Here is a 23,813-nt window from a genome sequence, read left to right on the forward strand (position 1 = left end):
AGACTTAGAGAACGAACTTATGGTTACCAGGGGGAAAATGCAGGAGGGGAGGGATAGATTGGGAGTTTGGAATTGACATGTACACACTACTATATTTAAAATAGATAACCAACAAGGCGCTACTGTATAGCACAAGGAACTTGGCTCAATATTCTGTAATAACATAAATGGGAAAAGAATTTGAAAAGGAATGGATACTTGTATGGGTATAACTGAATCACTTTGCTGTACACCTGTAACTAACACATCATTGTTAATCAACTGTACTCCAATATAAAATAAAATTGTTTTTAATTTCATTTTTTAGGGCTGAGTAACATTCCATTGTGTGTGTGTGGGTGGGTGGGTATGTGGGTGTACCACATCTTCTTTATCCAGTCACATATTGATGGGCGCTTAGGTGGCTTCCATATCTTGGCTGCTGTAAACAATGCTGCAATGAACATAGGGGTGCATATATCTTTTTGAATTAGTGTTTTTGTTTTCTTTGGAAAAATACCCAGGAATAGAATTGCTGCATTGCATGGTAATTCAATTTTTAATTCTTTGAGGAACCTTCTTACTGCTTTCACTGTGCGTTGGTACATAGTGGCTGCACCAATTTGCATTTCCACCAACAGTGCACAAGGGTTCCTTTTTCTTCACATTCTCATCAGCACTTGTTATTTGTTGTCTTTTTGATAATAGCCATTCTGACAGGTGTTAGGTAATATCTCATTGTGGTTTTGATTTGCCTTTTCCTGATGATTAGTGATGTTGAGTATCTTCTCCATATGTCTCTTGGCCATCTGTATGTCTTCTTTGGAAAAATGTCCATTCAAGTCTTCTTTCCATTTTTTAATCGGGTTGTTTGTTTGATGTTGAGTTGTATGAGTTATTTGTACATTTTGAATATTAACCCCTTATCAGATAGATTGTTTGCAAATATCTTCTCCCGTTCAGTAGTCTGCCTTTTTGTTTGGTTGAGTTTCCTTCACTGTGCAAAAAGCTTTTTAGTTTGATGTAGTCCCATTTGTTTGTTTTCGTTTTTATTTCCTTTGGCTGAGGAGACATATCCAAAAAAATATTGTTAAAACTGATCTCAAAAAGCATACTACCTACATTTTATTCTAGGAGTTTTGTGGTTTCACATCTTACATTTAAGTCTTAAATCCACTTGGAGTTTATTTTTGTATACGGTGTGAGAAAGTAGTCCAGTTTGATTATTTTTTTTTTGCATGTAGCTGTCCAGTTTTCCCAACACCATTTATTGAAGAGGCTATTTTCCATTATATATTGTTTATCATAAATTAATTGTACTAGAACTTTAAAAAAAATTGTCGAATCTGAGATTGCTCCTTTTTTTCTTTGTTAAGTAGTCTTGTGCCTCATGTAGTGCTTATATACTCTGAGGGTGAGTTTCTCTCTCTCTCTCTCTCTCTTCTGTTGGTCTGTCTGACTGTCTCTGGCATTGATCAGAAAAGGAAAGTGAACAATATCCAGAATTTTCGAATAAGCAAGAGATAAGGAAAAACATCACCCTGAGGAGCAGTGATGACAGGGTCTGCTCATGGTTGCTGAGTGGCTGAGCCTGTCGTGAGACAGACACACTGGGAAGACTGCCTGATGCTGGCCTCACCACAGTGAAGAGCATCATCTGTGGCCAGTGGAGAGAAGCTGCTGATGCCCTCTGCTTTCTAAGAACGTGATCTCATCCCCCTGTTACGGAGGAGCATGCAGCAATCAGACAGGAGTTGCCCATCTTCCCTCTCCACCTCAAATCCCAGTCTTTTTTTTTTTTTTTTTTAATTTATTTATTTATGGCTGTGTTGGGTCTTCGTTTCTGTGCGAGGGCTTTCTCTAGCTGTGGTGAGTGGGGGCCACTCTTCATCGCGGTGCGCAGGCCTCTCACTATCGCGGCCTCTCTTGTTGCGGAGCACAGGCTCCAGACGCGCAGGCTCAGTAATTGTGGCTCACGGGCCCAGCTGCTCTGCGGCATGTGGGATCTTCCCAGACCAGGGCTCGAACCCGTGTCCCCTGCATTGGCAGGCAGATTCTCAACCACTGCGCCACCAGGGAAGCCCTCAAATCCCGCTCTTTAACCTTGCTCTCTTGGGAGGAGTTCTTCCCTACTGTCAGTCAGTGCCAGTCTCTCCGCCTGTGTCAGGCAATCCTAGCCTCAAACTTTCTCCATGACCTTGGTGCAACAATTAGCCCTTCCCTAGGATACATTTTCAATTCCTCTTTAAAAAAAAAACAAAACAAAAAACTCTCCCTGGACTGGACGCTGCTGCCCCCTAAGCCATCATCCTAGTTGTCCCTAGTTATTTCCTTCCTTTGACCAACTATTTCTTGGAGTTTTTTTCTCTGCTAGCTAAGTGCCTCCATTTACTCAGTATCCACGTGTCCACTCGCTCTGCCCTCACCACTCTACTGAATGTGCTCTCTCAAAGATTGTTTCTGAGATTCTGAATGCAGGGGCTTCAGGTGTTCATTTTTCTGGATTTTTGTGCAGCTTTTGACAAGACGCCCTGCCCGTCCCTCGCACCTTGGACTGTGGCGCCCTGCTTCCACTCTTGCTCATCCCTCTCAGCACGTTGCCTCTGTCAGTGGGCCCTCATCCTCCTCCCGCTGAACCCCGCCCAAGACCTGGTCCTCGGTCTTCTTCATTCTTCCTCAGTAGTCTCTCCCTCTTGATCTTGTCCAGCTCAGCCGCTATGAGTATCTCTGCAGTGTGGACCATGTCCACTCTTCTAGCTGCAGAGCCCATCTTTCCCTTCACAGAGTCCTGTGCTTACCCATCGATGTGTCTTTTGCTCATACTGTTCCTTCAGCCTGTAATTCCATCTCTATAGCTTTCCCCTTAACATTTTGACTAAAAGAGATTCTGGTTAAAATATCCTGTGATAAACCATAATGGAAAAGAATATGAAAAAGAATATATATATATATGTATAACTGAATCACTTTGCTTTACAGCAGAAATTAACACAACATTGTAAATCAACTATACATCAGTAAAATTTTTTTTAAAAAGAGATTCTGGTTAAGATAAAGTAAGCATTCTACTCAGAATAAGGGAAAAATTACATTACCACCCTCACTCCCACCCCAGCAAAGACTCATTTTGTATTTCTCCTCCTTTGTAAGACTTATCAATATTTCACTTTGACAAATTGAGTAAATATTTCTTTAAGGTTAGTCTCCTCTAAGCTGCAAGAGAATAGACACCACACATATGCATTCAGTTCACTGTTGTGCCGATTATAGGTCTTGGCACGTAGCAGGTGTGCAGTAAATTTTTGTTGAAGGGAAGGATGAATGAAGTAGGAATTGACCGTTAAAGATTTGCTAGTAAGCTATCAAACTTTATCTAGGTAATTAGATTTTTTTTACATTTCCAAAATACATGTTCTTTTTTATAAGTGAAATGATTAATGTTCAGTATTCTTGAAAAATTTTAAGGATGATTTTTATAAGTCAGTTTTATTTCAATCAGTGATTTTTAAGGAAATTTGAAGGGTATCTGTTGGAATTAATGTTCCTTTAACTTTCTGTTTTTAATTTCATTGTCATGTTTTTCTACAGCTAAGGCATTTCAAGTATTGATTCATTCTTTTAGCACTGTTGATGTTAATCTTTTAAAATGGTTTATTGTTTTATGATTATAGTAGTAACATGCATTCATTACAGAAGGCTTAGAAATACTGAATATCCTCAGTTAAAATTTGGTTAATTTCTTAATACACCTTTAAATACGCATCTGCACACACATGCACACTCATTGTTTTCTCTGTATGCGATTGGATCTTATTGTATATAGTAGCATGTGTATTTGCCTTATACTACAAGCTTTTTCTTTGAAATATCCTCCTAAATGAGATGTGCTTTTTAATGGTTTCATGGTTTTACATTGTGGGAATGTACCATCATTTATTGAACGATTCCCTTACCTTAGCAGGGTTAAACCTGTTGGTATAATATGCAACTATTGAGGTCCGCTTAAAATATTTTAAACTAATATAACATACTTCTCAATGAATATGCTTTATTACTAATGAGTTAGCTTTTAGTGGGAACATTTATATTGCCAATGTATTTGCTCCGTCGACCATAGCAGAATACTGTAGAACTTCTTGCTGTGTCCTCACATGGTGGAGAAAGAGAGAGGAAGCAAGAGCTCCGGTGTCTCTTCTTATAAAGGCACTAAGTCCTATCATGGGGACCCCATTCTCATGACCTGTCTAAACTTAATTACCTCCTGTTATCTCCATATAACATCATGTTGGGGGTTAGGGCTTCAACATATGAATTTTCTGGGGTTGGGGGGAGACACAATTCAGTTCATAGCAGTCAACAGTGACTATTTCAGAACTATTTCAGACACTTTTTACCTAAGTAGCATTTTTAAAATTAGGATCTAGACTTGTTCTCATTTTATCTGTGGGTAAGAGTATCTGAAAATCTTCATAGAAAAAATAAAAATTACTCACAATTGCTTACTCATCATGGGTTATATAGTTAAATTATACATCATTGGCATAAAATGGAACTGTGAAATTGCATGAAATTGCTGAAATGATTGTACTGTCCCATTCCATGAATGTTCATAGTTCCAGAAAAATTGCGAATGGCTCTTAATGTCTTTTAAAATAGTTTATGAAAAGAGACGTTAGAGAATTTCCTTTTCCTATGTGGAAAATCATAGCCAATTTTATGGATGATTATGATTACTTACTGAAGTTTCTTTTAAAATTAGTCTCGTTCTCTCCATAAATAAATGATACAACTAACAAGGAAGGCTTAGTATCTTATAGTGCTTTATATTTTAAAAAATCTTTATATAACATCATTTTAAAATGTCAATGATAAGTTGATCTTATAACAACAGTGTCACTAGGGTAAAATAAATACGATCTCCATTTAAAATTGAGAAACTTGAAGCTTGGAGAAATTATTTTACCTAGGGTCAAAAATTCAGTTTGGGTCCATTCTGTTACTTCAAGTCATATATCTTCTGTGTGTTCAAAGAACATAGAACCATCTATATTACCTTTGTCTGAGAAATAATAATTAATCAGAGAAAGATACTAATAAATGGTTGCCTTTGTAGTTATGTAGAAAAGTGAATAGCTAGAAGTTACTATGTATAGTTAAGGTACTTGAAAATTCATATATAGCATTGTCATTTAAAAATAGTATAATTAAATAGTGGTATATTTTAAATGGTCATTTCTAAGAGCACTGCTAATTTGTTATTGTACTTGCCATCTTTTTATTGTTCCTTTTTAAGGTTTTAGAAATTTATTTTAACATTGCTGTCCTGGAAGATACAAATTATGGTCAGTATGATACTGTATTTATTTTATGTAATATACTTTCAGAATCACATAATTGGTGTTCTCAGTGTATGAGTTGTAGTGGTACAAAGCCTAGACTGTTTAGTAGAGAGTTAACAAAGCTAGTGCAAAATCACACTTTTTTATTTTTGGCTGCCAGTTTTGGCTGGTAAGATAGCTATGTATAGATTAGGACAGGAGTTGGTAATAAGGTCTTTTCCACAACTCAACTCTGCTGTTGTAGTGGGAAAGCATCCGTAGGCAATACATAAAGGAATGGACCTAGCTGTGCTCCAATAAAACTTTATTTACAAAGACAAGCAGCAGCTATATTTGGCCTGTAGGCTCTAGTTTGCTGATCCCTGGATTAGAATATAAAATGAAATAGTACTTCTCACCATAATATTTCCCTATTATTTATCAGATGTTTTGTTTACTTTTCTTAAATTCTGTTTTAACTTCTCACCATAATATTTCCCTATTATTTATCAGATGTTTACTTTTCTTAAATTCTGTTTTAATTTAATGCTTTAATTCATAACCTCGATCCCCTTTAATTTCACCTTTTTATTCACATTTTTGTGTGCTTCTGAGCTTCTGTACCTTCAGCTACTTTTCTAGGCTAACATCATCACACAGCTTTCCAGCCTTGTTGTCAGGACACCCCAAATTAAACCAATCTAACATCAGGAATGAGTGGTGGTAAGGAAATGGTGATGTTGGATATAAAGAAAAGATAGAATCCCATGGATGTGGGTAGCTTTGGAAAGCTTATTAAAAGAGGCAGAACTTGAGCTGACTCTTGAAGACTGAGGGAAATTAAATTAGAAAAAAGAAGAGTATTTCAATAAATAGTTGACAAGGGGTGGCTCACATGTTGCTTCCCTCTCCCTTTTCATCACCAGTTATATAGAATCCCACCATGGACTGGTCCTTTTCATGATCATTTCCTGGAGCAAAGTGCTAACAGTGTGACTTATTTTCTTTGGAGATCCCATCTCTTTGGATTATCTCTTTTCCTTCCACGTGCTTAGTAAGATGAAGAGGGAATGCATGCAGACATGCTCTGGGAAGGTCTGCAACCTGTGGGCTAGACCAGCTCTGTTCCAGGCACTCTGGCAAATGGACTTCTCTCCAGCTGGTTGGTGTCTTTTTCCATAGTGCCCCTTCCAGTCTTTTCTGGCATCAGTGTGGTAGACAGGTATGACCCTGAGGGAAAGGAATAGGAAGCCACCCAACTTTCTTGGTTTATAGGCTACCTTTAAGATTAAATGTGTAAATAAAAGGAGTCCTCCATGGGGATGTGTGTTAGCCCATTTAGGGACATAACGTGGAATTTCGAATTAGGTTTATTAAAAAAGAGAGAGACACCGTGAATAAGTATTTATTTTCCTCTGTGCACATGTTTTCCTGTGGCCCTTGTAGGAGAAGGGTAGTTGTGGCAAGACAGGTGGAATCTTGCCATCTCTCAACCTTTTTTCTTTTGGTATGACCACATCTCAGTCATGCTGAAGAAAATAGATACAGCAGACCTAGCCGAGTGTATGGACAGGGGACTGGGTGTGGAAGACAAAGCCCTGTATGGAGGGAGTGAAGCCCCTGCAGTGGGGTAGCTCCAGTGTGTATTCTGCCTTCTGCCAGTGTAGCTGCAGGCTTGGCAGGCGACAGCCTAGATTTAGCAGCAGGATTTGGAGTTACCAGGATCTGTGGAGAGCCAGGTAGTTTGTCTCAGTTGCCTCAGTCTGCATAAAGAAGTTCTCTACAAAAAGGGCAACACTTCTGCATCTTAATTGCAAAAGTATTTGGTGCTGGGACTTCCCTGGTGGCGCGGTGGTTGGGAATCCGCCTGCCAATGCAGGGGACGCGGGTTCGAGCCCTGGTCTGGGAAGATCCCACATGCCGTGGAGCAGCTAAGCCCGTGCACCACAACTACTGAGCCTGCGCTCTAGAGCCCGCGAGCCACAACTACTGAGCCCGTGCTCCGCAACAAGAGAAGCCCCCGCCCTCCACAACTAGAGAAAGCCCGCGCGCAGCAATGAAGACCCAACGCAACCATAAATAGGTAGATAGATAGATAGATAGATAGATGATAGATAGGTAGTATTTGGTGCTGGACTTCATTTCTGAAGCCAAAGTAAGATCATATTAAAATAAGCGAAGTTCCAGGACACTGATTTTTAGCCTCTGGATTTTTGCTGGAGTGTATAGTATTTACTTTTTTTTACTTCAGAAGAAAGTAGGCACATCTCTAAGCCTTAAGTAACAGTTGTGAATATTACTGTTGGACCACAGGGCTATGTGTAGGACATCAAGGAACATACGGGAGTGGGAGTGTTACTATAAAAGGAGTATGTTGTCATTGGAATTAAGGTGGGGAAATCTCAATGGAATCATTAAAACCCAAGGACGAAAATGAAAATAAAGACCTGTACTCAGAACACTCTGGCTCTAGGAATCTGGCTTGCTTGGAGGCAGAGGGAAAATTAGGCAATGAGTAAAACTACAACATTTGATAGGTGAGCACAAAAGTACTAACTGGATTTTGTAAGGAGACCACTTGGGAGTGAAAAGGATCAGCTTTAAAAACAGACCATAATGGAATTAGAAAAGGAAATTTCTAAATTTAAAATACACCAGACTTTAGGCAGTTGAAAGAGGCCTTTGGGAAGACGTAGGGCCTAGAACTTCCACTCATGCAAAGCCTCCTTCATCTCTAGGCCTCCAGTGTAGGGCAGAGACTTACCATGAGGCTTTTCTCCTGATCCCACCACGGTCCCCAGGAAGCTAGACTGGGCCGTAGGAAAACTCCATTCTCATAGACCAGGTAGCCTCCTTTGTTTCTTTCCTCCTCACTGTTTATTTCTAGGAAAACATTCTTAATTTTGAATGCTTTAAAATCCTAATCAAAAAGTCTTCAAGTGCAGATTTTAAGACTGGGCTACGTAAATTTGCTAAATAAATCTGTGAGTACAAAAACAATGCATGAAGTTTTAGTATTTAATATTTACCATAGCCAATATTATCTGCATAGAAAATAATGTCAATCCAAATGAAAGAATTAACTTCAATTAGAAAATAATATGGTTTACTGAATTCTTCTCCCTTTTTCTTTAAAACCATGCAGGTAATATATGCTTTGAACACTAAAAATGATGAGCACGAATCTGCAATTCAAGCCCTCAAAGATGCTCATGAAGAAGAAGTCCAACAAATTCTTGCAGAAACAAGAGAAAAAATATTGCAGTATAAAAGCAGAGTATCAGAGGAGTTAGACCTTAAGAGAAAGATTCAAGTTTTAGAAGCATCATTAGAAGATCACATAAAAATGAAGCAGCAGGCTTTGACAGAATTTGAGGCTTATAAGCACAGAGTTGAGGACATGCAACTTTGTGCAGAAGCCCAGCATGTCCAACGCATAGTAACCATGTCTAGAGAGGTTGAAGAGATTAGAAGGAAATTTGAGGAAAGATTACGGAGTTTTGGACAAGTCCAAGTACAGTTTGAAAAAGACAAACGGTTGGCATTGGAAGATTTGCGAACTGCTCACAGACGGGAGATCCAAGAGCTGCTGAAGTCACAGCAGGATCACAGTGCCTCAGTTAGTAAAGGACAGGAGAAAGCGGAGGAGCTGCACAGAATGGAGGTGGAGGCCTTAAACAAGACACTGGAAGAGCTAAGGCTTGAGCGGAAAAAGCTAATTGAGGATTATGAAGGCAAGTTGCGTAAAGCTCAGTCCTTTTATGAACATGAGCTAGATACTTTGAAAAGGTCACAGCTTTTTACAGCAGAAAGCCTCCAGGCTAGCAAAGAAAAGGAAGCAGATCTTAGAAAAGAATTTCAGGGACAAGAAGCAATTTTACGAAAAACCATAGGAAAATTAAAGACAGAGTTACAGATGGTACAGGATGAAGCTGGAAGTCTCCATGACAAATGCCAGAAGCTTCAGGTAGCACTTGTTACAACAGAGAACAGTGTTCAGGTGAGTAAAGAATATTACATTCAACACATGGATTTTTTTCCCCACTTTTCTCTTTTTTCGATTAGACCACTTCAACTTTTTTTTTTCCATTTTGCTTTTTTTCTACTTTTGTGAGAAAATCAGTGAAAAGATAACCTTTATTACACTGTAGCTGTTATTTCCTACAACAATTTCAGATATGAAAGGCCCAAAAAGATAAGCTTAAAACCTTGTTGATTGTTTATGAAAGGATTTTTTAATAACATGTTAATATTTTCCCAGTGATTTGGAAAGTTTAAAATATTGGTCTTTAATTATGTTTTTTTCCTTTCTCTCCATTAATGATGGGGTCTGCACATCAGTTGATATCCAGACACTGAACAAAAAATTAAGATTGCTTTATAAATAGGGGTATGGCACAAGTCTTTAAAAAAAAAGCCAAAAAGTCTGTCTGGCAAGTTTCTTTGTTTCTTGGCATAGAAAATTTCATAGGTGTGTTTTTAATATCTGTGCAGCATTTAAATATATTAGAAAGGGTCAAATAGCCTTTCATGATTGGGTCATTTGACTTATGAAGATAACAAGTTATGTGTCACTGATACAGATTCAAAACTAGGTATTGTTAAGTGTGACTTTTGAATAAGAGAAAGTTGCTGCTGGTAGTTTAAGTGAATTTTTTAGCTTAGCATCATTCTTGCATATTAATAATGGCTATTTGATTTTTCTTAGGTTCTTCAAAAACAGCTTGATGATGCCAAGGAGGGAGAAATGGCCTTATTAAGCAGGCACAAGGAAGTGGAAAGTGAGCTAGCAGCAGCCAGAGAACGTTTACAGCAGCAAGCTTCAGATCTTGTCCTCAAAGCTAGTATGTCTGACCACAGTTTTTGGTGTATTCCTCAGCTAAAACCAACACTTAAATGTTAATTCGAGACGGAATTAGCCTTTTCTTCTCATATTTTAAAATTATTTAGATTCTAACCATGTTAAAGGGTTCTGTTATCTTGTTAATCATAAGATAAGCAAATGATAACTTATTTTTAGGAATATATTTCTATAAAAACGTTAAGAATTATAGGTTTTAGCACCAATAAGTCAGTCACTAAAAGAAAAACACTCTAAGAGGCTTTGTCCTTTAAAAACATGCCCTTTTAAAACATAAATATTTTAAAATACTTAAATTAGTGGAACTATATTTAAATTACAGCAGCCTCATTTCATTTGGCTTATTAATAAGGATCATTTTACATACTAAAGCTGGGTTGCCCATCCTGACGTGGCTGACGGGCTCATTTCGAAGCCCTCACTAGAGGAGGGGGTGACCTGTATCAATCTGAAGTGACATTTCGCTGGGGTGTTGGGTGAGCCAGGGGAGGCCTTTGAACGAATTCTTTGAGGATGTCATCTGATTGACTGGCTCGTTGGTGAATCCCAGATTACCCTCCCCCTGAAGCAGAAGCTTTTCGACTTCAGTGTGTATGAAAATCACCTGGACGGCTCGTGCAGCCACAGACGCTAGGCCCCATCCCCAGAGTTTCTGACGCAGTAGGTCTGGGGCGAGCCTCGCTTGTGACCGGTGCTCCCAGGCGCTGCTGGTCCGGGGCGCTTTGAGAACCGCTGTCCTAACGCACATGCCTTCTGAGCATATTTTCTCATATTCACTTTCCATCTCTCTGTCTCTGCTTATACCACCCCCCATACTTTTGTTTTTTTGCTGTTGTCGTTTTAGGTTTTCATAGCCTTGCTGTCCTTATCTGTTCTTGCTCTGCCTCAGTTCTTTATCAGGTCTGTTGTCTACAGCAAATTTAGTTTCAACCAAACTGCTGCCCCCCATCTTTCCTTGCTGCATACAGATTTCTTCCTCTTTATGTTAGAATTTGAAAAAAAAGAGATTAGAAAAGAATAAATTACTAATTTTAGTGCCATTGTGCTACTCAGTGCATCTTCTCTTACTTTGTTTTACTCCCAGGACTTTTATATGTACCCTGAGGAGTTGTTTCTACCTCAACTTGTAGAGCTTGAAATCTTCAGAAATGATTGGACTGGTCCTAGGTGCAGCGAGCAGCGTCAGTGGTGTGAAAATGGACTGCTTTCTAATCTAAGTAGTTCTACTTGGATAATAAGTATTCCCGTGGTAAACATTTCTGTCGTATACAGTGAGGAAACCAAAGAGCTATTTGTACATGCAGGCCATTTATTTTACTTCCATATTAAGTACCTTGTGTCATTAACTATAAACTGCTTTATACGACAATGCAACAGATTTTAAATTGGGGCTTTCTTTTGGGGGGGGTAGGTCATATTGGAATGCTTCAAGCAACTCAGATGACCCAGGAGGTTACAATTAAAGATCTAGAATCAGAAAAATCAAGGGCCAATGAGAGGTTATCTCAGCTTGAAGAAGAAAGAGCTTTCTTGCAAAGCAAAACCCAGAGTCTGAATGCAGAGCAGAAGCAGCAGATCTTGGAACTGGAGAAGGTAAAGAATGATGGAGAGCTCCACTCCCCCCCACCCCCGCCACCCTCCATGAAAGACAAGAAAGAAGAGTTCAGTTTTCCTCTTTTTCAGATTTGATTTAGAGTGTTTACTTCTATTTCATAGTAACAGTCTATGTCTTAACTCTAGTAATTTTTTGTTTTTTATTTTGAGGAGAAAAGGTACTGATATAAAGCTGGGCTATCCCATATTGTGTATATGTTCAAAATATTGCTGATAACAATTTATAACGTAAAAACTTAGGACACTTCAACCTATTTCAAGCCAGAAGCTGAATGAACTCTTATTTCAGTGGGATGTACATTGCGGTTAATCGTATTTATTTTTCTGTTGATGAAACGTATTATTGTGTATACACCTAGGAAATGTCTGTTAAACTGAAAAGGATGACCAAAATCAAGCCCTGAAAATTCATATACCAACATACTTAATTTCTAAATGAAATAAATAAGACATAGGATGTGTAGAGTAATTGCTGAATATTTATTCCAGTTTTTCACATATCTACAATACCAGGTGAGGGTTTGGGACACTCTTCCTCCTTCTCTCAGCAGCCAAGTGTATTGAAAAGTGTCTGTTCTCCTCGCCCTTGTTCGCCTCCCACTCACTCCTTACCTCGTGTGGGCTGGGTTCTCCTGCCACCACCCCACAGGCTCGGCATTGGCCTCAGCCTCCAGTGACGTCCTGGCTGCTGGACTTGGGGGATCTTGTCTTCCTGGGATACTGACTCCTCTGATTTACAGCATCTGTCTTTGGTTCTCTCACACTTTCCTCCTGTCTCCCAGGCCCTGCAGTCTTGTCTGTGAGCTTCCCTCTTCTCTCTGTGGCCTTACCTTTTTTTTTTTTTAATTTTTATTTATTTTTTTTATTTTTTAATTAAATTTTTATTTAATTTTTTTAATTTTAATTTTAAAAAAAATTTTTTATTGGGGTATAGTTGATTTACAATGCTGTGTTAGTTTCAGGTGTACAGCACAGTGAATCTGTTATACATACGCATATATCACTCTTTTTTAGTCTTTTCTGTGTCCTTACCTTTGATGTTCCTCTTGCATTCCCATCTCATTCCACAAGCTCATCCATTTCAGTAGCATCAGCTGTCACTTGGTCAGTGATAGCTCCCAAAGCCGTTCGTCTAGGCCAGATCTTTTCCCTGGACTTGAGTCCTGTGTATCTAACTCCCACTAGATATCTGTTTCTCACAGATGTGTCAAATCAACCTGCCTAGAACTTCCTCCCCTCAAAATACTATATTTCATTTACTCCTTTTTTCAACCAGTAGCACTATAGTCTGTCTAGTTCGGTAAATCAGAAACCTGGGAGTCGTTCTTGATTACTGTTTCCTTAACCCCCTTATCGGTTTCCAAGTCCTCTCAGCTCTGCACTCTCCCTGCCTTCTATCAGCTCACTAGCCTACTGCCAAGATGATTGTTTTTTTTTAAAATGTCACTCACTGAAGACATTCTGCCTGTGGACAGCAGCTTTAGCCCATGCCCAAGAGTTCCTGCCCACCCTTCCTGATGACCTCTCTCTTCCTCAGCACCCCTCCGCTTCTTTCTTCTTCCTGCTTCTCTGGTTGAGCCCTGGCTGGTACAGTTTTATAGGTAAAAGCTATGATCTATGATGAGGGGGACTTCATGTCTGAGCTGTGAAACAAAAAGACCTGGGGGTGATGGTGGTAAAAGAACCTTAAACATGTTGTATTCAAGTATTCAAGTAGGGGCTCTGGTTTCTGGTGACCCCAAGTCAGGGAGAGCTAGCAGAGGGATTGGGATCCAGTTCTAGGGATTGGGATCAGAGGGATTGGGATCCAGTGTTCTCAGAACATTGCTCTGAGCCCTGAGCCCCCAGTACCCCCATCCCTGTAGGGGAGGCTTGAAGGGAAGAGCTGACACCCAGTCTGGCCCAGGCAAGAAAGAAGAAGCTGGGAGTTTCTGTTTCCTCTGTCTACACCTTCTGCCTTTGAAAGGAAAGGAAGTCCAGTGCCTTACATTCAAGAATCTTCCCTAGGGCTTTTCCCCCTCACTGGGCCTTGGGAATAATTATAATCTCTTTATTATGTAAAATAATTGCTAACAACTATAAAATATTTACAGTAGGCTGGGTATATTGCTAAACATTTGGGGGCACATTATCTCATCTTCAGCAACCCTGTAAAATAGGTTCTACCGTATCGTTCCCATTTCACAGATGGAGAAACTGAGGCTTATTGACGTTATGCACGCATGGTACCCCCAGTCACATGGCTAATAAGTGGCAGAGCTGGAACTTGAACCCAGGTCTGTGAGACTCCAAAACCCATGTTCTCCATCTCTGCATTGTGCTGCCTCCTATGACGTGAGGACCTTTTATTTCCACCTAGGTAGTTCTAGGGACCTGCAGACTGAGCCAGGCAGGCAGGTGCTGTAGAGGCCAGACAGCAGGATCGCTCTGCCCATCCGGGAGGAATTAATGATCCAGAGGAGGTGTGTCTGTCTTCCGAGAGTCTTACAGAGCATCAAGGAGGGGATCTGCCCCAGCCCCTAAAGAGAATTAAAGCATCTTTCAACCTCATTTTCTTGAAGTTTTACTTTCTCATCTTCCTCTGTCATAACACCACATAAGTTCTTCAAAGAGTAGCCTTCATCCAGAACCTCCATTTCCTCCTTTCGGCCTGGCTTCCCCTCTCCTGCTCCATTGTACTGGGTCCTAAGGCATCAGTGGGAACAGAGCCAGCACACCCAAAAACTGTACCCATTTTCTCAGCAGCACTCACACCTCTTGGTCACCCCCTGCCCACCCTTTGTCTCTGTGACGCTCTCCTCCTTCCCTAATGACTCATGTCTCCTTCACTGGCTCCTCTTTCTCCTCCTGCTCCCTAAATTCAGATACTTCCCAAAGTTCTTCCTTTCTTTGTTTCCTTTCTACTTCCTCCCCTTGACAAGTTGTCTTGGTTTGCTGGGGCTGCTATAACAAAACACCACAGCCTGGGTGGCTTAAACAACAAACATTAAAAATAAGTAACTAAAAATTAAAAAAAAAAAATTTTTTTTTAAATGTCAGTTTCAGTGATTTCTCATTCCCATCAGAATAGAATCCAGAGGCCTTAGCATAACAGGCCCCTCCCTGGTCATCATTTGACCCTGCCTGCTTCTGAGCCTCATCCCTCTCTGCTCCCAGCCTTGAATCCTGTGTTCTCGCCACACTGCTCAGCTGCATGGGTTTCTATCTCCCTAACTTCACCGCCTGGTAAACTGCTTCTCAGCTTTCAAAATGCTGGAAATGGTTATGAATGCAGGCTTTTGACATCAGATCTAGGTTTGAAATTTTCTCATCTCTTGTTTCCTGATGGGCTTGTGAGAATTAAGTGAGAGAATGTGTCGTCATCAGCTCAGATGTTTTCTCTTCTGGAAAGCCTTCCGTGATCGGTCAGTCTCTCTCTGTCTCTCTTTCTTTCTCTTTCTCTTTCTCTTTCTTTCTCTCTCTCTCTCTCTTTCTTTGTCTCTCACACACATCACATCGTTTCCCACCCCATCCAGGTTAGGTTCCTTTCCTGTATACTCTCACAACATATGATGCATGCTCCTTTCATAGAACTTAAAAAATTATATTGCCACACTCTTTTGACTTTTTTTCATCATTAGACTGTTCATGCTTAAAAGGCATATAATTGGCACACAATAAAATTGTATTGAATAGTATCATTTGAGTGGGTAAACTGGTAAGCCATTTTGTGTACAACTTTGACATATAGGAAGCCTTTTTCTCTTAAGCCTGCAGATGTGCTGACTCACACTTGGTTCTAACCTAATAATATTGTATTTTATCATTTGCTTTAAAATTACTCATTTTGCCTGTGCCACCCTGTCATTTTCTGAGAACACCCAATGGTGTATTCTCATGTACCATATCTGAATCCTGTAGCACTCAGTTCATCCAAGTTTATCTATTTACTGAGTATTCAATACTAATAACAGTAATGAAAAAAGCAGATGCCAATTATTGATCTTTATTTTTGTTCAATTTTAGAAAGTAAATGAGGCAAAGAAAACTCAGCAAGAATATTATGAGATGGAGCTAAACAACCTGCAAAATAGACTGGAAGGAGAGGTGGCTCAATTAAATGAGGCCCATTCTAAGACTTTGGAAGAATTAGCTTGGAAGCACCATATGGCAATTGAGGCTGTCCACAGTAATGCGATGAGGGATAAGAAAAAACTGCAAATGGTGAGTAAAAATTCAGCTTAGCATTGCATTGTAAATTGGTGGGCTTTCTATAATGATCTAGCCGCTGTCCTGTAATCACTCTGTAAATCTCGGTTCAAAGAGTAACATACATACAAGTTGTTATAGGGGGTGTAGTTTGTTAAATCGACATGAGGCTCTTCTACTTGGTGTTAAGCCGTAATAGAAACACTCCCTTGATCTTGAGACAGCAGCATTGGTGTCCTCCTCAGGAAGCCTCACTAGTTGAAGCCCTTATTCTCCTGTAGCCAGTTTCCTTCCCTGGGAAAATCATCTGTTTTGTTTTGGTTTTGCCCTCAAATAAGTAATCAGCTCGCTAATAGTCATACATGACAGACAGGAATTATATAGTAGAAAAAGCCAGGTATCTGACAGATTGGGGCCTTACACTGAGCTCTTTGCTTTCTAGCTGCTTATTCTTGGGTCCCAAAAGCTATGCCTGAGGCTCCTCATTTGACAGACGAAGATAAGATCCATCTTGTAATATCCCTGTGAGGGTTAAGTGAGGCAAAATGTTAAAAACCCAGACATGTCTGAGCATATAGTGATAAATAAGTGTTAGTACTTCTTACTGTGTGTAGCAGACACTGCCATGATGTTTTACGTTTATTTTTTCATTTAATCCTTATAACACTGCTTTTGGTTTCATTGCTATACCCAGTTTACTGAAGAGGAGGTGGAGGCACAGAGGGGTTAAACACTTGCTCAAGCACGTGCAACTAGTAAGGATCAGTCAGACCTTGAATTCAGGTCTCAGGTATCCAACCCTAAGGCATTTAGCCACCACATTATGTAGGCATGTATTAATGATGGTTATGTGTTTATATAATAGCACTTTACAGTTTACTGAAAGCTTTCTTATATATTCCTTATTATTTGTGTCTTGGAGATTAATGACATTTTTATTCTGTGGGTGGTGAAAGAGGTTTAATAAACCTAAATGATTTACTCAGACCCACAAACCTAGTAAATAGAAGAGGTTAGCATGTGAATTGAGATCTTCTGCCTCTACATTTCTTCCTTTTCTGACAACCAGTTGGAAAAAATAACACCTAAAGTTAATTAAAAATTCAAAATAAAACTTCCGTTTAGAATATTTCTACCTAAATATACTGTTATGTGTTTATATAACTAAAGACAAAACTTAATGATATGTTATTTCTCAAAGTTGTAGTTGTCCTTTTTTCTGTGCCAGCTCACTATTCCAGGACCAGTCAGTACAGCTTTAATTGATTAGTTAATTAATTAAGCATGTGCATGCTTACCGACTCTGGGTGTATGTATGAAGTGTTCGAGGTTTTATAGTAAAGGATTTAGCGGTAACTGTGGCTGCAGTAATCTTTCCCATAGCTATTTTTTGTTATTCTTTTTCATTTCTACATCCTATTTTCACCTTAACCTCCATCTCTCTTACTGGAATATTTAAATTGCAGGTGCCTTTTGCCTCTCTTTATTCCTCTGTATTAAGTTCTAAGTGCTAGAATCAAGGCATCTTTCATCAATATAATTTTTACCTCATTACTACTCTTCTAGTCATCCCTTCACCCATTAAATTTCAATTTCTGAGCTACCTGAAAATCTACTTTCATCCATTTGCATTTCTTACAAACTTTCATTAAAGCATGGTTGCCATAAGACAGATGACATGAATTTCCTGTATGTGAACATAGTCAAAACCTCTTAGGATAGCCTCATCTTTACCCTTGTCTTTTCTCAGAATAACTTATCACTTGCTGCTTCATTCCTTTCTTGCCCGGCTAGTTCATGTCTGAGCCTAAGCTAAAACCAACCTCCTTCCAGATAGTCTTTCTCCTGTGTCAAATTATCTTTTAAAGAACATTTAGCTAAAAGTGACTTCACCATTCCTTATTACTTAGCTACCAAATAGGATGTGAATATACAGAGAAGCCATGCAGAAAAGAGATAACATAGCAGGCCTGAAACTGCCATCCTTAGAAAACATGGTGCAAGGTTGGCCCTTGGCTGGTGTCTAGAACTTGAATTTCAGGAGGGTTCCCACCATTCCCTGATAAGAATGGCTCCCTGTGCCTAAACTGTTTATGCAAACAATATGGTTTATCCTGAACATGTACTTTCCTTCCTGGAGTCTCGAATTTTGGAACATGCTAAACTGGCCAGCCCCCAGTAAGAAACCTGGCACTAAGTCCCTCATGAGCTTTGCTTTCCCCCCCACCTCCCGAGTATGTTTATTTGGGAAATGAAGTTAATGATCATGAAAGTAGATACCTAACCACCTAGGCTGAACTGACAAAGTTCTGTACCATTTTTATAGACACAAAGGCAATTTTACAAATCCATCCTAAGTGTAAGGATATTATTTAGGGTTAAGGTAAGTTTATAAAATAATAATTATAATAATGTATTTGTTATATTTCTCATATTTAGTTATTTACCAATATCTGATTCTATGAAAGTTTTCTTTTTCTTTCTTTTTTTTTTTTTTTTTTTTAATTTTCATTGGAGTATAGTTACTTTACAGTGTTGTGTTAGTTCCCTCATGAGCTTTCCTAGTGGACATTTCACACGTGTTGTCCCAACTTGCAGGAGAGTTCTGTGAGAGGACTCTTAGACGCTTGAGGCTGGTTTCCTGCAGACTTTGCCCCATGTGCCTTTTCTCTTTGCTGATTGTGCTTTGTATCCTTTTGCTGTAATACAAATAGCTGTGAGTACAACTAAATGCTGAGTCCTGTGAGACATCCCAGCAAATCATCAAACCTGGAGTTTGTCTTGGGGACACCCAACATAGAACCCTATATATTACTGTTCTCACCTTACACTGTAGAAATACTGAACACCTGTAACATACCTTGTTCTTTGCTATTCTTACCATTTAAAAAAATGACTTAACCACTGCATCATAAGTGATTCAGAATGATAGAATCTAAGCCCCTAGGATTAATTAGATACACTGTTAACTCTGATATTAATAATTAAGTATAAGACTAATTTGAAGAGTAAGGCATCAAAATATAAAACAGAGTAGTCTTTTTCTTGGAGTCTTTGAAGTATACAATATTTGCAATTTTGTTAATTTCTAAAAATTTCTTTTTCTAAGGAATTGGAGGCACAACATAAAAAGGAAAAGCTAAACCTGGAAGAGGATAAAAATCAGCTTCAACAAGAGCTAGAAAACCTGAAGGAAGAACTGGAAGACAAGCTGAATTCAGCCAATCAAGAGGCAAGGATTCTTTAGGCCAATCAATCACCTATGTTACATCTCATTGATAGTACCTTATTTGGTAACATTGTATAAGTAGATGAGCCTCAATGAAGGTAACATATCTGGAGTAAAAATAATCAAAAACTTTCTTTAATGCTGAATTTTTCATAGTGACAGTGATTATATCTCACCAGGTAAAAATTTACTACAAAAAATATTGGACCAAGATGCTTTTGTGGGGAAAAGCAAAACAAAGGAGCATATCCCGTTACAGGAAAGAAAACAAAAGAGTTTTTTCTACCCTTTTGCAAAACATTGACTTCGTATTCTCTACCCTGAATCTTTAGATAGTGACATCTAAAATAATTTTTAAATTCTATATGAAAATAGTATTGTTTAGCTTGGAAAAGAAAAGACTAAGAATAGAATAGAATAAAATGTTATAAATCAGAAAGTTGTGAATAAAAGAAATGTAAAGACAGTTGAAAAGCTATAATATTGCTTGTTCCATCCCTTTCTCTCCTGTGTCCTGGTTCATCTGTGTCCTAGAACAGCCCCCCTACTGTCCTCTTTTCCTTCCTTTCCAGCTCATCCTTCATGGGGCTCGTAGACTGGTCTTCCTAAAACAAGTTCTTGTCTTGATGTGTCTCATCTTGTCAGCTGTTCCTACCTCACTAGCCTCATCTTTCCCAACAGTCTTTAAGTCCTGCTTTCTCATCACTCTGCTTCTGCTCACAGAAACCACACCAAAACACATGAGTGCCCCTGGGCAGGCTAATGATTTGCACTCAGTATTCTTTAATTATCTTTAAATATTTATCCAGAGAAGGTACCAAGCACGACATTTGGATATAATAGAGAATTAATGTTGTTGCTGGTATTAGCTCAGTCTCTCTTCGATTGTCCAAGATCATCCACTGCATACCTCTCTCGCGGTCTGTGATCCTTGTGGTTATGGTGTCCTGCTGTCATTAGAAGGTGGTTTATTGACCATCTGTGTTTCTCATGCAGGTGCCCTGGAGTTCTACTCTCAATTCCAAGTGGTTTCAGCATTCCTCCAACCTACATATTGTAATCTCACTGAGAAGAGTTCTAATTAATATGTAATTGATTTTGCTTCTGGATACATTCTCAATTATGTTTTAGCACCTTGGTAATATTTTGGTGCCACTTTAGAGTGGCTCCCAAGAATCTGCCTGACTCATCCCTCTGTATGTATCTGCCTTCCCTTCACGCTGGGACATTTTCTTTCTTGTCCTACTTTGCTGGCTAGGATCTCCAGAGACAGTAAGCATTCTTGTTTTGTTTCTTGCTCTTAAAGTGAAGGACATCAACATTTCACAGTTAATTATGATGCTTCTCTGAAGCTTTATTTTGTAAATGCTGTTTATCAGGTTTAGAAAATTCTCTTATAATTCTAGTTCCCTAATTAAAAAAGAAATTACAAATTGATGTTGATTTTTCTGCATCTATTGGGAACATACTCATGTTTCTTTAACTTGTTAATGCGGTACCTTACATTAATCAATTTTATAATTTTAAATCAACCTTGGAGTTCTAGAATAAGTCCTAGTTAGTCATGACAGATTATATATATCTTGTTTATATAATACTAGATTCAGTTTTATAATATTCATTTTAGGATTTTTAAGCCTAGGCTTAAATAAGATGGCTTCGTACTTTTCCTTCTTTATACCATCCTTTTCTGGTTTTGGAATCAAGGTTATATCAAGCCTCATAAAATGAAGTAGGACTTATATCCTTTTCTGTTCTCTGGAAAAGCTGTGTGAGATTGAAATGCTTTTGTAAACCTTAATTGCATTGTGCTTCATATGAAAACAATTTTTGAAACTTGTTAAGGCCTAGCATTGTGACCTCACACATAAAAGAAGTTTAATGTTCTGAGTGCATCCGCTCGTTTAATGCAATGTAGTCTGTATTCTGGTTCATTAAATCAAGATTTTAAGCTATTTTCTTCAAATATTCTGTATTCTTTTCCATTTTTATCTTCTTGATCTATCAGTTTCTAAACATTGATACTATGATGGTGTATTTGCTTATTTCTTCTTACATTCTATCAATTTTTGCTTTGTATATTTAGAGGCTTTGTTATATGCATACAAATATAAAATTGTTTTAGCTACTTAACAAATCATACTTTTTGGCTTAGTCTGTGTTATTTGGTATTGTATAAGCTGTCTGGTGTATCTTTTTTCATCCACTGATTCTCTGTTTTTCTGCATCCTATGTTTACGTGTGCCTCTTGCCCAACACATATAGCTGCATTTTTAAAAATACCTAGTCAGAAGTTTTGCCTTTTAAATAAAGATTTTATTCCACTTACATTTATTGGATGGAAAATAGATACATCTGTGGAAAGACAGGAGGAAAGAATTAGGGGAGTAGTTCATAAAAACTGAAAGTGATTGTTTTAGAAAAAATTAAGGAATGTACTGTCTTCATAAGTTGGTAGATCTTGATACCCTTCCAAGTGAAATAGCCTCAAAATGTTAAATAGTTCAACTGTGGATCTAGATGACAAATTCATGAATGCCAGAATCATAATAGTATATTAAGGGATGCTAGTGAGTTTAAAATCTCAGGTGAAGGATAACCCTCTTATCCTATGAAATGTTATTTTGGGATCACCTTTGAAGACAAAATAGTAGGCTGAATCATCAATAATTCTGACCATTATGGTCTTTTAAAATGTTCTTATAACATTTAAGTTGTAGATTTTCTTCTGGAAATAAGCTTTTTAAGTGGATATATATTTTTTCAATATTTTGTTAAAATGAAAAGCATTTGGATTTGTTTATTATAAGATGTTCTATCACAGTTGTTACGCTGCCTGACACATGGTAGGAGATCAGTAAATATTTGACATCAATTGTAGTAATACTTTTTGGATCTGTCTCCTAAGGTAAAAGAAATAAAATCAAAAATAAACAAATGGGACCTAATTAAATGTAAAAGCTTTTGCACAGCAAAGGAAACCATCAACAAAAGAAAAGACAACCTCCTGAATGAGAGAAAATATTTGCAAAAGATATGACCAATAACGGGTATTATCCAAAATATATAATCAGCTTATACAACTCAATATTGAAAAATAAACAACCCAATCAAAAAATGAGCAGAAGACCTAAGTAGTCATCCGTATGTCTACTTTGGAAAAATGTCTAACAGGCACATGAAAAGATGTGCAACATCACTAATTATTAGACAATGCAAATCAAAAACAACAATGCCATATCACCTCTTACCTGTCAGAATGGCTACTATCAAAAAGTCTACAAATAACAAATGTGGAGAAAAGGGATGTGGAGAAAAGGGAACCCTCTTACACTGTTGGTGGGTATGTAAATTGGTACAGCCAATATGGAAAACAGTATGGAGGTTCATCAAAAGACTAAAAATAGAACTACCATGATTCAGCAATTCCACTCCTGGGTAAATATCCAAAGAGAACAAAAACATTAATTCAAAAAGATACATGCACCCCTCTGTTCATAGCAGCATTATTTACAATAGCCAAGATATGGAAGCAACCTACGTGCCCATCAACAGATGAATGGATAAAGAAGATGTGGTATATATTGGATTGGCCAAAAGGTTCATTCGGTTTTTTCCGCAAGATGGCTCTAGTAGCCCTTAGTTGTCTTTAACTTCATTTGAAACAATTTTGTTAGATTGTATGTGACAGCTGTCATATCAACGTGCATTTAAAAAAAGACTTACCAAAATTAGCTAGTTTTTGTATAGCCATCTTAATATTGAAGATGGAAGAAAAAACAACATTTTCAGCATATTATGCTTTATTATTTCAAGAAAGGTAAAAATGCAACCAAAACACAAAATAAGATTTGTGGGACTTTCCTGGTGGTGCAGTGGTTAAGAATCTGCCTGCCAATGCAGGAGACAAGGCAGGTTCAATCCCTGGTCCAGGATGATCCCACATGCCGCGGAGCAACTAAGCCCGTGCACCACAACTACTGAGCCTGTGCTCTGGAGCCTGCGGGATGCAACTACTGAGCCCATGCGCCACAACTACTGAAGCCTGTGCGCCTAGATCCCATGCTTCGCAACAAGTGAAGCCACCGCAATGAGAAGCTTGTGCACCACAACGAAGAGTAAGCCCCCGCTCACCACAACTAGAGAAAGCCCGCACGCAGCAACGAAGACCCAGTGCAGCCAAAAAAAGAAAAAAAAGAAAAAAGATTTGTGCAGTGTATGGAGAAGGTGCTGTGACTGATCGAACATGTCAAAAGTGGTTTGCGAAGTTTCGTGCTGGAGATTTCTCGCTGGATGATGCTCCACGGTTGGGTAGACCAGTTGAAGTTGATAGCGATCAAATTGAGACATTAACTGAGAACAATCAACGTTACACCACGTGGGAGATAGCCCACATACTCAAAATATCCAAATCAAGCGTTGAAAATCATTTGCACCAGCTTGGTTATGTTCATTACTTTGACGTTTGGGTTCCACGTAAGTTAAGCAAAAAAAAACCTTCCTGACCATATTTCCGCCTGCTATTCTCTACTTAAACGTAATGAAAATGTTCCGTTTTTAAAACAAATTGTGACAGGCGATGAAAAGTGGATACTGTACAATAATGTGGAACGGAAGAGATCAT

General features: G+C 38.5%; 1 protein-coding gene across 6 annotated transcripts in view; it reads left to right on the top strand.

Annotated features, from left to right (window-relative positions):
• Positions 1-23,813, top strand: part of FAM184A (family with sequence similarity 184 member A) — a 116,849-nt gene that overhangs the window by 45,626 nt on the left and 47,410 nt on the right. For all 6 annotated transcript variants that reach the window (XM_082406099.1, XM_082406098.1, XM_082406096.1 and 3 more), the window contains exons 2-6: positions 8,443-9,297; positions 10,006-10,141; positions 11,570-11,751; positions 15,778-15,975; positions 19,070-19,192. In XM_082406099.1, coding sequence (XP_082262225.1) covers positions 8,443-9,297; positions 10,006-10,141; positions 11,570-11,751; positions 15,778-15,975; positions 19,070-19,192 — 1,494 coding nt within the window. The remainder of the gene's footprint in view (positions 1-8,442; positions 9,298-10,005; positions 10,142-11,569; positions 11,752-15,777; positions 15,976-19,069; positions 19,193-23,813) is intronic.

This window comes from Balaenoptera borealis, assembly GCF_965194805.1.
Source record: "Balaenoptera borealis genome assembly, chromosome: 9".
NCBI lineage: Eukaryota > Metazoa > Chordata > Mammalia > Artiodactyla > Balaenopteridae > Balaenoptera > Balaenoptera borealis.